The sequence below is a fragment of the Musa acuminata genome, chromosome BXJ1-5 (assembly GCF_036884655.1).
Source record: "Musa acuminata AAA Group cultivar baxijiao chromosome BXJ1-5, Cavendish_Baxijiao_AAA, whole genome shotgun sequence".
Classification (NCBI taxonomy): Eukaryota; Viridiplantae; Streptophyta; class Magnoliopsida; order Zingiberales; family Musaceae; genus Musa; species Musa acuminata.
The window spans coordinates 40,842,681-40,855,789 of record NC_088331.1 but is presented as its reverse complement, the minus strand read 5'-3'; the positions used below and the strand labels follow the sequence as shown (position 1 = coordinate 40,855,789).

Here is a 13,109-nt window from a genome sequence, read left to right as displayed (position 1 = left end):
TAGGCTTCTTCCTGTTGCAGCGCTTAATTATAACCATATGCGAATGGTGAAGGACAAATGAGCGATTGCTGCTGACTTGACATTTTTGGTGTACTGTACTCTATTGAGAATTCACAGTAATTATCTAGGTAATTCTCAAGTTTTAAGTAGTTATATAATTAGTGACTCATGATGTAGTAATTATAGGATAATTCTATACTTAACTTAATCATGGGTGACATGATGAAGTGAGGTAGTTACTATTAGGTTCTATAAATATTATCATAGTTTACGAAGCAAGAGAGGTATGTGTACTTAGGGAATATCTTGTAAGTGTTCTATGTCTTACCTCTTGTTTAAATACTACATCGATTTTTTTAATCGAAATGATTCTTTTTAATTACATCGCAGTATTATGCTTTTATCGTTTCCTTGCTCCTCCATCTCCAATATTTTGTGGTATCAGAGTTAAGTTTCAGTTTGAACTAGGTATTATAGCTTTCAATGAGATAATCTTCTCAAGAGTTGCAATGGCGTCAACCTCAAAGCAAGCTTAGTTGATTCAAAATAAATTTCAAGACTTATCAAGGGTTATTACGGTAAAACTTCAAACCCTTCGTCGTGAGTTTGAAATTTTGTTCATTAAAAGCAATGAATCAGTACAAAATTTTCTTTCTCGAGTGATTGAAATCGTTAGTCAAATGAAATTTTATGATGAATATCTTCATGATCATATAATTATTGCAAAATTTTTTATGAAGTTTAACTCCGAAATTTGATATGTTGTTGCCGCACTTGAGAAGTCAAAAGATTTATCTACATTTTTTTTAGATGAACTAATGGGTTCCTCGTAAGCACATGAAGCAAGTTTAAATATGTTACTTAAAAAAGTGAAGAAAATATATTTCAGGTCTTCTACTTCAAAAGAAGATAAAAAATCAATAGGAAGAGGACGTGGCAAAAGAGGATATTGTGATAGAGGAAATAGAAGAGGAAGAGGAAGATGACACTTAGATGGGCTTGATGAATAAAAGCAATCAAATTATAATAAAAAAATTATAAAAGTAGAATTCAATGTCACTATTATAAAAGGTTTGGTCACATGGAGGCAAATTGTTAGAAAAGAGAAAAGCAAGCAAGGAAAATGAAGAAAATAATAAATTATTTTTTACTCAGGTTAATGGTATCTCAAATGATATTTGATTTTTGGATAATGAATGTTCTAATCATATATTAGGCATAAGATCAATGTTTAGAGATATTAATGAAACTCTTGAAAGTTAGAACTGAATATAACAAACAAATTCAAGTGGATGGAAAAGGAATAATTAATGTGAAGAGAAGTCAAGGGAAGATAAAATACCTTAATAATGTTTTTTTTGTTCCTAGTTTATCACATAACTTGTTGAGTGTTGGATAATTGATAAATGATGGATATTAAGTTATATTTGATGATGGTTCATGCACTATTAAAGATAAAATAATATAGCCTAATTAATTACAGTAAATGTTTGTATGATGCAAAACAAAAGAATTGAAAAGCCTAATTAATTTGATGATGGTTATATTTGATGTTTCAAATATTGAGAAGCATGCTCAAACTCAAAAGAATTAGTCTAATTTGTGACATTTAAAATATGAATACCTTAATATTAATGGTTTAAGATTGTTAAATAAAAAAAAGATTTTCGGACTACCCAAAATCAATACGCTTGGTGTATGTGAAGGATACATTTATGAAAAATAAAGTAAAAAATTATTTCTTGGAAAAGCATTGAGAGCATCTAATTGTCTTGAATTAATTCATGCTGACTTATATAGATCTATGAATACAAAATTATTTATTGAAAGTCAATATTTTCTATTATTTACTAATGATTATAGTCGTATGAGTTGGGTATATTTTCTGAAACTGAAATCTAAAATATTTGATAATTTAAAAAAATTCAAGGTACTTGTAGAAAGGCAAAGTGGTAGATGTATAAAGACACTTCAAATAGATAGATGTGGTGAATATTTATCTAATGAGTTTAATTCTTTTTGTGAAGACAATGCTATTCATAGAGAATTAACAGCACTATATACACTAAAAAAAAATGGTGTTGAATGTAAGAATTAAACTATCGTTAAAATGATAAAAAAATTTGCATAAATGAAAATACATTCCAAATCAGTTTTGGGCAGAAGCAGTTGTAACAGCAGTTTATTTATTGAATATTTCACCAACAAAAGTTGTTATGAATCAAACTCGTTTTGAGGCTTGGTATAGTATGAAACCAAGTGTAAGGTATCTAATAATTTTTTTTTGTATTGCTTATGCTTTGGTAAATTCATAAAACTATCATAAGTTGGATGAAAAATCTAAAAAATATATCTTAATTGATTATTCCTTACAATCCAAAGCATATCGATTGTATAATCCTATTAGTGGTAAAGTTATTATTAACAAAAATATTGTGTTTGATAAAAAAGCAAGTTGGAATTGGGAGATCAGTGAAAGGGGAACACAAATTCAGATTCCAACATAACTAGACACTCCACAGAATTAAGTGACAGATTCTACTCCAACAAGTTCATCGTCCACCTCACCCAATAGCATTTCAAATTCTGATTCCTCAGATGAAACCCCTCTAGGAAAAATCAGACCACTAACAAAAATTTATGACTCAACATTTGCTTCGTTTATTTCAAATCCTGACATTTGAAGAAGTAATTAAAAAAGAGGAATGGTAAAAAATAATGGAGGAAATTAAATCATTTGAGAAGAATGAAAACTGGGAACTAATAGATCTACCGAAAGAAAAGAAAGCTATTAGATTAAAATGAGTATTCAAAATAAAGTTTAATGTAGATTGAAGTATCCAAAAGCATAAGGCTCCACTTGTAGCAAAAGGATATTCACAATAACAAGGTATTAATTTTGATGATACTTTTTCTCTTAAAATCGTGAGAACCTTCTTGGCTTTAGTTGCTCACTTGACTTGGCTTGTTTATTAATTTAATGTGAAATCTATATTTTTAAATAGAGATTTACATGAAGTTTTTGTTACTCAACCTAAATGTTTTTTGGTTGAAGAACATGAAGAAAAGGTATATAAACTAAAAAAAGTTCAGCTTAAACAAGCTCCAAGAGCATAGTATAGTAAAATTAATTATTATTTTCATCAAAATAAATTTAAGAGGAGCAATAATAAACCTACTCTTTATCTGAAGAAGGAAAGTGAACATAATATTATAATAGTTTACCTTTATGTTGATGATATTATATATATGGGTTCATCTAATTCTTTTGTAGTAGAATTTAAAAAATATATGATAAATAAGTTTGAAATGTCAGATCTAAGTGCATTATTTTCTTGAGTTAGAACTGAAGCAAGGATTAGATTAAATTTTTATTTCACAAAGAAAGTATACAATAGACTTACTCAGAAAATCTAACATAATTAATTGCAAAGTTGTAGTAACACCCATGAATGCAAATGAGAAATTGAAACTTGAAGTTAGTATATGTTTGACAAATGCAAGATACTACAAAAGTTTGGTTGGAGGTTTTATTTATCTAACTCATACTCAACCAGATATTACCTTCTTTGTTAGTGTAGTATCCAGGTTTATGTATAGCCCAAGCAAACATCATCTCGGAATTGTTAAAAAAATTCTGCGTTATATTGCTGGAACTACAGATTATGACATTTAGTATTCTTATAATTTCAAATGTAAATTATATGGTTTCACTAATAGTGATTGGGTAGAAGCTTTAGATGAAAGAAACAGTACTTCAAGTAATATTTTTTAACCTCGAACTATATCTTAAAGTTCAAAAAAATAAGTAACAATTGTGTTATCGATATTGAAAGTAGAATATGTAGCTACATCAGCAACCTACCAAATAATATGGCCTAGAAGACTTTTTAAAGATATTCATTAAGAGCAAAAAGAAGTAACGGAAATATTTTATGACAACAAAGCCATAATTACAATAATAAAAAATTTTAATATTTTATGGAAGAGCGAAATATATAGAGATACACTATCATTTCATCCGAGATTTTGTAACAAGTGGAGCTATAGTAATAAAGTGTTGTGGAACATATGTACAAGTTGTGGATATCGTCACTAAATTGCTTCCGGTTCATAAGCATATTTATTTCATGTCTCAAATCGATGTATGTAACTATGAATCAAAGGGGAGTATTGATAATTGATTCATAATAGTTATATAGGTAGTTGTCATATTCTAGATAGTTATAGGTATATTCTAAGTAGTGACCTATGATCTAGTCGTCGTATGGTAGTTCCTATGCCAAACTCAATCATGGGTGATATGATGGAGGGTGGTAGTTACCACTAAGTTCTATAAATATGACCATAGTTCATGAAGCAAGAGAGGTATGTGTACTTGAAATATTTTATAAGTGTTTTATGTCTAACCTCTTGTTTAAATACAATATTAATTTTTTTGATCGAAAAGATTTTTTTAATTACATCATAGTATTCTGTTCTTATTATTTTCTTGCTCCTTCATCCCAACATACTTTATACAAAGGTAGGTGAAAGAGAAATAAATCATATATCAAATAAATCATACGTTGAACCAGTCGAATCAGCATCCAAACTATGTCCCTTTTCGACAATGTCAGCTTCAAGTGGTATCACACCCAATGTCAAAACTGAAGCAGCATGAGGACAACGGTGCTGGGTGAACATTAGGCATGACTATAACCACAGCGTAAATAAATGATAGTTCCAGGTCCGAGGAGATCTACCTTGTCCGCCTATTGCAGAACCCTCAGCGTCTCACGTATTATTATGTTCCTTTAGCATGTCATCAAAGAGGTTTTCCCTATTTAACCGGCCAACATCCCATGCTTGGTTTTAACTTTCAAAAGGATGATTAACAACGACACATCTGATGCGTATTAGAACTTGTAACAAAGTTGATTAAGCAAAAAATGAGTGACCACGTTAATACCTGTAAAGTTGCCTGATAAATACATTATGCAACTCATGTTTAGCGTGATTAACCTTTAACAATAATTGAAAGGATATCATATATAATAATAATAGATCTTAAATTGTCGAAATACAACTTAAGCAAGAAAATAATCTCATGAAGATGTCGTTTATTTTCATCGACGTGAACTATCGATCGTTAATGTTGCATTTCACGCATCAAGATCTCTTCACAAATCATCCTTCGCAATGGGAAGAGTAAGAACAAACTAATTTGGGGTTCTACGAGGATCTTTTCCCATTTGAGTTTTGCTTGGGAATTCATCAATTGCCAAAATGAGATGAGTTGACTCTCTCTATTTTGTTTCTCATAAAGTATTCTTAGGGCTCTCATGATCTTCTTACACCACTAAACCATGCAATTTGTACATTTACAACATCCATTTGAGTTGGTGGTGGATGTGTCAAGAGACAGTGGGGATTGTTTTGATGTAAGATGGTCGATCCATGGTGTATCAATCTAAAATATTCTGAGGATCTCAAAAGAATTATCTTATTTATGACAAAGAATTACTCATGCTACATCATGCAATCAAATATTAGTGCGTGTATTTCTCAGGGAGAGAGACAACCATCGACACCACTTCAATACCTTTATATACAATTCAAATGATCGCAAACACGACGTATGAAGTGGATGTCATATCTATAACAATTCAACCTGGTGATCAAGTATAAAAAGAATGTGTTACTTTCTTAAGGTTTGAGATGGAATATATTGTGGCTACAAGTACAACATGCTAAATAATTTGGCTTCAAAGAATTTTAGTAGATCTCTAAGAAAAATAAAGTAAACCAACTAAAATCTATTATAATAATAAGTCTATTATTGCAATGACAAAAAATCCTATTTTCCATTGGCGCATTAAACACATCAAAGTTCAACATCATTTCATTTGTGAACTGGTTGATACAGAAGAAATACAAATGAACTACTGTAACATCGAAAGTCAATACCTTTACAAAAGTTTTGACGAAAGAAAATTTTAGTTTTTTCGAAGACAACTTCAAGTTACAACTATTTTGAATTAAGGAGATGTAATAAGATTAATTTAAATAATTAAAACTAAATAAAAATAAAAGATTAAAATTTAGATTAAAATAAATAGATGAGAGTGAGAAGATTTCTTAGGATATGATAGATTTTTTTATTGTTTAAAAAATTTATACTTTATTTTTTTATTAATATAAATAGGTAATTATGGATTAATTTAAAGGACTATAGATCATCGGAATACTCCTAATTTTGGATTAGTTATAGGGTAGTTCCTATACCTAACTCATGGGTGACATGATGAAGTGAGGTAGTTACTACAAGGTTATATAAATATGACCATAGTTTATGAAGCAAGAGAGGTATGTGTACTTGAAATATCTTGTAAGTGTTTTATGTCTTACCTCTTGTTTAAATACTACATCGATTTTTTTCTTTTTAATTGCATCGTAATATTATGCTTTTATCGTTTCCTTGCTCCTTCATCTCCAATATTTTATGGTATCAGAGCTAAGTTTTAGTTTGAACGAGGCATTATAGCTTTCAATGAGACAATCTTCTCAAGAATTGCAGTAGCATTAACCTCAAAGAAAGCTTGGTTGATATTTCAAAATAAATTTCAAGACTCATCAAGTATGATTACGATAATATTTCAAACCCTTCATCATGAGTTTGAAATTTTGTTCATGAAAAGCAATGAATCGGTGCAAAATTTTCTTTCTCTAAGTGATTGAAATTGTTAGACAAATGAAATCTTATGGTGAATATCTTCATGATCATATAATTGGTACAAAAGTTTTAAGAAGTTTAACACAGAAATTTGATCATGTTGTTGCCGTAATTGAGGAGTCCAAAGATTTATCTATATTTTCATTTGAATAAATGGGTTCCTTGTAAGCATGTGAAGCAATGTTGAACATATCACTTGAAAAAAGTGAAGAAAAAATATTTCAGATCTTTTATTTCAAAAGAAGATAAAAAATCAATAGGAAGAGGACGTAGCAAAGGAGGATTTCATAGTAGAAGAAATGAAAGAGGAAAAGGAAGAGGATACTTAGATGGGCATCATGACTAAAATCAATCAAATTATGATAAAAAAAATTACAAGAGTGGAATTCAATATCATTATTGTAAAAGGTTTGGTCACATAAAGGAAAATTGTTGGAAAAAAGAAAAGCAAGCAAGTTATGTAGAAGAAAATGAAGAAAATAGTAAGTTATTTTTTACTCATTCACAAGTTAATGATATCTTAAATGATATTTGATTTTTGAATAGTAGAAGTTCTAATCATATATCAGACATAAGATCAATGTTTAGAGATATTGATGAAACTCATCAGTTGAAAGTTAGATTCGGATATAACAAGCAAATCTAAGTAGAAGAGAAATGAATAATTAAGGTGAAGACAAGTCAAGAGAAGGTAAAATACATTGATAATATTTTCTTTGTTCCTAGTTTATCACATAACTTATTGAGTGTTGGACAACTGATAAATGATGAAAATTTAATTATATTTGATGATGGTTCATGCACTATTAAAGATAAAAAATATGGTCTGATTATGATAAATATTTGCATGACACAAAATAAGATGTTTCTACTTGATATTTCAAATATTGAAAAGCATGCTCTTGTTGCAACTCAAAAGAATGAATCTAATTTATTTCATTTAAGATTTGGACACCTTAACATTAAGGATTTAAGATTGTTAAGTAAAATAGAAATAGTTTTCGGATTGCCTAAAATTAATACACTTGATATATGTGAAGAATGCATTTATGGTAAATAAAGTAAAAATTTATTTCCTGTTGAAAAATCATGGAGAGCATCTAATTATCTTGAATTAATTCATGCTGACTTATGTGGACCTATTAATATAAAATCATTTGGTGGTAGTCAATATTTTATATTTTCTATTGTTTACTGATGATTATAGCCACATGAGTTGGGTATATTATGAAATTGAAATATGAAACATTTGATAATTTTTAAAAATTCAAGGCACTTGTAGAAAGAGAAAGTGATAGATATATAAATATACTTCAGACAAATAGATGTGGTGAATTTTTATCTAATAAGTTTAATTCTTTTTATGAAAAAATAGTATTATAGAGAATAAATAGCACCATATACACTAGAGTAAAATAGTGTAGTTGAACATAAGAATCAAACTGTTGTTGAAATGATAAAGAAGCTTGCTTAAAAGAAAACACATTCCAAATTAGTTTTGGGCAAATGTAGTTGCAATAACAGTTTATTTGTTGAATATTTCACCAACAATGACTGTTATGAATCAAACTCCTTTTGAGGCTTGGTATAATATAAAACCAAGTATAAGGCATTTGGTAAATTCACAAAACCATCACAAGCTTGCTAAAAAAACAAAAAAATGCATCTTAATTGTTTATTTCTTATAATCTAAAGCATATTGATTATATAATCCTATTAGTGGTAAACTTATTATTAACATAATTTTGTGTTTGATGAAAAAGCAAGTTGGAATTTGAAGATCAATGAAAGTGGAACACAAATTCAGATTCCAACAGAATTAAAAACTCTAAAGAATCAAGTGACAGATCCTATTCCAACAAGTTAACGTCAACCTCACCTAGTAGCAGTTCAAATTCTGATTTCTCAAATAAAACCCCTTCAGGAAAAATCATATCACTAAAAAAATTTATGACTCAATATTTGCTTTATTTATTTAAGATCCTATGACTTTTAAGGAAACCATTGAAAAAAAAGGAATGGTGAAAAGTAAGGAAGAAATCAAATCAATTGAGAAGAATGAAACCTAGGAGCTAATGGATCCACCGCAAGAAAAGAAAGCTATTGATTAAAATGGGTGTTCAAAATAAAGTTTAATATAGATGGAAGTATTCAAAAGCATAAGGCTCGGTTTATAGCAAAAGGATATTCACAACAACAAGGTATTAATTTTGATGATACTTTTTCTCTCGAAATCGTGAGAATCTTATTGGCTTTAGTTGCTCACTTGGCTTAGCTTGTTTATCAATTTGATATGAAATCTATATTTTTAAATAGAGATTTACATGAAAAAAATTTTGTTACTCAACCTAAATATTTTTTTATTAAAGATCATCAAGAAAAGGTATATAAGCTAAAGAAAGTCCTTTGTGAGCTTAAATAAGTTCCAAGAGTAGAGTATAGTAAAATTAATTATTATTTTCATTAAAATATATTTAAGAGGAGCAATAATAAACCTGCTCTTGATTTGAAGAAGGAAAGTGAACATAATATTATAATGGTTTATCTTTATATTGATGATATTATATATATGGGTTAATCTAACTCTTTTATAGTAGAATTTTAAAAATGTATGATAAATTAGTTTGAAATGTCAGATATAGGTCAACTGCATTATTTTCTTGGGTTAGAAGTGAAACAAGGATTAGATTAAATTTTTATTTCACAAAGAAGATATGCAATGGATCTACTCAGAAAATCTAACATAATTAATTACAAAGCTACAATAACACCGATGAATGTAAATAAAAAATTAAAACTAAAAAATTGTATATGTTTGATAAATGCAAGATACTATAAAAGTTTGTTTGGAGATTTCATTTATCTAACTCATACTCGACCAGATATTACCTTCTTTGTTAGTGTAGTATCTAGGTTTATGCATAGCCCAAGAAAATATCATATCGGAATTGTTAAAAAAATTCTACGTTATATTACTGGAACTGGCATTTGGTATTCTCATAATTTTAAATATAAATTATTTGGTTTCACTTATAGTGATTAAGTAGGAGCTTTAGATGATAGAAAGAGTATTTCAAACAATATTTTTAACCTCGGATCATGATCTATATCTTGAAGTTCAAAAAAAGTAAGCAACAATTGTGTTATCAACATCGAAAGCAAAATATGTAGCTGCAACATCAGTTGCTTACTAAGTAATATAGTCTAGAAGACTCTTTGAAGATCTTCATCAAGAACAAAAAGAAGTAATAGAAATATTTTGTGACAACAAAGTCACAATTACAATGACGAAAAATCTAATATTTTTTAGTAAAACGAAGCATATAGAGATGCACTATCATTTCATCCAGAATTTTGTAATAAGTGGAGTCATTGCAATGAAGTATGGAACAGGTGAATAAGTTACGAATATTCTCACAAAGTCATTTCTAGTTCAGAAATTTAAATGAACTATTATAGTACTTAAGATCAACTTGTCGATATCTTTATAAAAGCTTTGGTAAAAGAATAATTTTATATCTTTTATTACAACTTCAACTTATAACTATTTTAAATTAAGGGGGTATGAAAAGATTAATTCAGATAGTTATAATTAGATCAAATAAAAGATTAAAATTTAGATTAAAATAAATAGATATAGGTGAAAACATTTATTAGGATACGATAATTTTTTATTAATTAAAAAAAAAATAAATAGATGCTCTTTAATCAATCTAAAAACTAGCATTTTGAGAGCTGTTAACACGTAGCGAGAATCACGTATCACCACCCTTCAACTGCCTTAAACAGATCATCCTCTCCATTTCCTTCCTTCTCCTCCACCCTTTTAGAAGGCCATGAACGAGGTCTCATCCTCCTCCCTATAAGAAGGCCAATCCTTGTGAAGGAGGCGATATCATCCTTCGCTTACCTCCAACATGGCATTCCACAGCTGGCTTCTCGTCATCACCTTCGTCCTCTCCATGGGCTTCCATTGCGAGCTGGCCGGAGCTCGAGGACACCGGCAGCTGCTGCAAAGCCTCGAAGCTAGAAATGATGGGGTGTGCACCGCCGTCGTGAGCCCTCAGGGTTACGAGTGCCAAGAATATGAGGTAGCCGAGTGCAGATAAATGTGGATGGATTGATGATTGATGCGGGCATGGCATGAGTGGTTGAAGCTTGCTGCGTCCCTTGCAGGTGAAGACGCAAGATGGGTACATACTGACCATGCACAGGATCCCACAAGGAAGAGGAGGCGGCAGCCCGGGGAAGAGGCAGCCCGTGCTGCTGCAACATGGACTCCTCATGGTACGTTTCCTTGAGCAATCTGCATGTGTTGCCATGCATGCATGCACAGTACGCTGTCTTCTTCGTCATTCCTCTTATGATGATATGATGATTGACGATTGATGGGCGATGGCAGGACGGGTTGACGTGGCTACTGAATCCACCTCAACAATCACTGGCTTTCGTACTTGCAGACAACGGATTCGATGTATGGATTACACACGGCAGGGGCACCAGGTGGAGCCGTCGCCATGAGTCTCTCGATGCATCAAACCCGGTTAGTCATCTTCTCTACATTGCTGCTTATGAAGTCCTGAGCAGGTCGTTGGTATAATTAGCATCAACCTTTTGTTGTCTCGCAGGCTTATTGGGCGTGGTCATGGGATGAGTTGGCCAGCTATGATTTGCCTGCTACTGTGGGCTTTGTATTCCAGAAAACTGGGCAGAAGCTGCACTACGTTGGTCACTCCATGGTAGGAGACCTTTCTTTGAATTACTTTAATGCCAAACATATCATCCTTGTATGTTCATGTTCTACTACTACCACTGCTACTACAACAACATTTTTATAACTGTGTGGCGTTGGATGCTACAGGGAACTCTGACAGCTCTATCAGCATTCTCTGAAGGGAAGCTGGTGAACATGATCAAGTCAGCTGCCCTTTTGAGTCCGGTGGCCTATCTGACTTACATGGCAACTCCAATCGGAGCAGCTGCAGCCAGCGCATTCTCAGGAGAAGTAAGAACGAGTTCACAACACTCTACCATTTCACAGCACTGATTTTTCTCATCAAGGGAGCTAGATCATTATCTTCTTCTAATTTACCTACGTCCAGTGCTGTGTCATAGCTTTCTTGCTTTTTCTTGCAGATGTTGGGAGCGCTTGGAGTGGCAGAATTTCATCCTAAAGGGTACGTAAACTGACATATCCCTCTTGTTGTCAGAAGAAATGTGCTGACAAAATCATCAGAGGCCTTATCAACATGACCGACCATATATTGAGTGATGTTATCGTAAAAGCTCTTCTAATTCAAGTGCGTTCCTAATGGATAAACAGGCCAGTTGGAACCCAGTTTTTGGAGTCCGTCTGCGCTATGCCGGAGGTGAACTGCTACGACTTTATGGCATCACTCACAGGTACGGACAAATTATTCCGGTGATAATATTCCGCAACATAAGTTTGATTTGACTTTCATCATATATATATATTATTTATTTATTTATTTATTGTAGTCTTCAATTAATTTACATATGTATTGACTTTTCCTTCCTTATTCTGCACACACACTCGCTTTGGATGTAGGGCCAAACTGCTGCCTTAATTACTCCACTGTTGACATCTTCTTGAAGTATGAACTCGAGCCTACATCTGTGAGGACACTCGTCCATTTTTCACAGAGTCAGTCAGTCTGATACAAATCTAAAATATCATGTAATTTAGCTACTTAGGGTTCTTTCTCACAAGGGAGTATGTATACCTTTCTTTGAGTACTAACAGCATTCAGACGTGGAGTGATAGCAAAGTACGACTACGAGAGCAGTATGGCCAACATGGCTGCGTATGGGAAGAGCAGCCCACCCGAATACCACATGTCCAACATTACACACGACCTGCCGCTGCTGCTCAGCTACGGCGGCGGGGACATGCTGTCGGACGTGAAGGACGTGCAGCTGCTGTTGAACGATCTCAGCAACCATGACGCCGACAAGCTCGTGGCTCAGCTGGTGAAGGAGTACGCACATATGGACTTCGTGATGGCGGTGAATGCCAAGCAGCTCGTCTACGACGGCCTCATCGCATTCTTCAACAAACACAGTTGATAGGCTTCTTCCTGTTGCAGCGCTTAATTATAACCATATGCGAATGGTGAAGGACAAATGAGCGATTGCTGCTGACTTGACATTTTTGGTGTACTGTACTCTATTGAGAATTCACAGTAATTATCTAGGTAATTCTCAAGTTTTAAGTAGTTATATAATTAGTGACTCATGATGTAGTAATTATAGGATAATTCCTATACTTAACTCAATCATGGGTGACATGATGAAGTGAGGTAGTTACTATTAGGTTCTATAAATATAATCATAGTTTACGAAGCAAGAGAGGTATGTGTACTTATGGAATATC

General features: G+C 32.0%; 1 protein-coding gene across 1 annotated transcript; it reads left to right on the top strand.

Annotated features, from left to right (window-relative positions):
- Positions 1–10,632: 10,632 nt before the first annotated feature.
- On the top strand, positions 10,633–12,802 carry LOC135673968 (triacylglycerol lipase 2-like). The gene is made up of 9 exons (XM_065183372.1): positions 10,633–10,806; positions 10,892–11,002; positions 11,118–11,258; positions 11,344–11,454; positions 11,577–11,730; positions 11,862–11,892; positions 12,039–12,118; positions 12,285–12,380; positions 12,480–12,802. Exons 1-9 carry the CDS (start codon positions 10,633–10,635, stop codon positions 12,800–12,802), a joined length of 1,221 nt encoding a protein of 406 aa, XP_065039444.1.
- Positions 12,803–13,109: the final 307 nt, after the last annotated feature.

What these genes read in the sequence shown, in the direction of transcription:
- LOC135673968 (XM_065183372.1), top strand. Translation starts at nt 10,633, where the DNA reads ATGGCATTCCACAGCTGGCTTCTCGTCATCACCTTCGTCCTCTCCATG. An exon ending in GCAGAATTTCATCCTAAAGG is followed by an intron (nt 11,893 to 12,038) that starts GTACGTAAACTG and finishes ATGGATAAACAG; the next exon opens with GCCAGTTGGAACCCAGTTTT. An exon ending in ACTCGTCCATTTTTCACAGA is followed by an intron (nt 12,381 to 12,479) that starts GTCAGTCAGTCT and finishes GAGTACTAACAG; the next exon opens with CATTCAGACGTGGAGTGATA.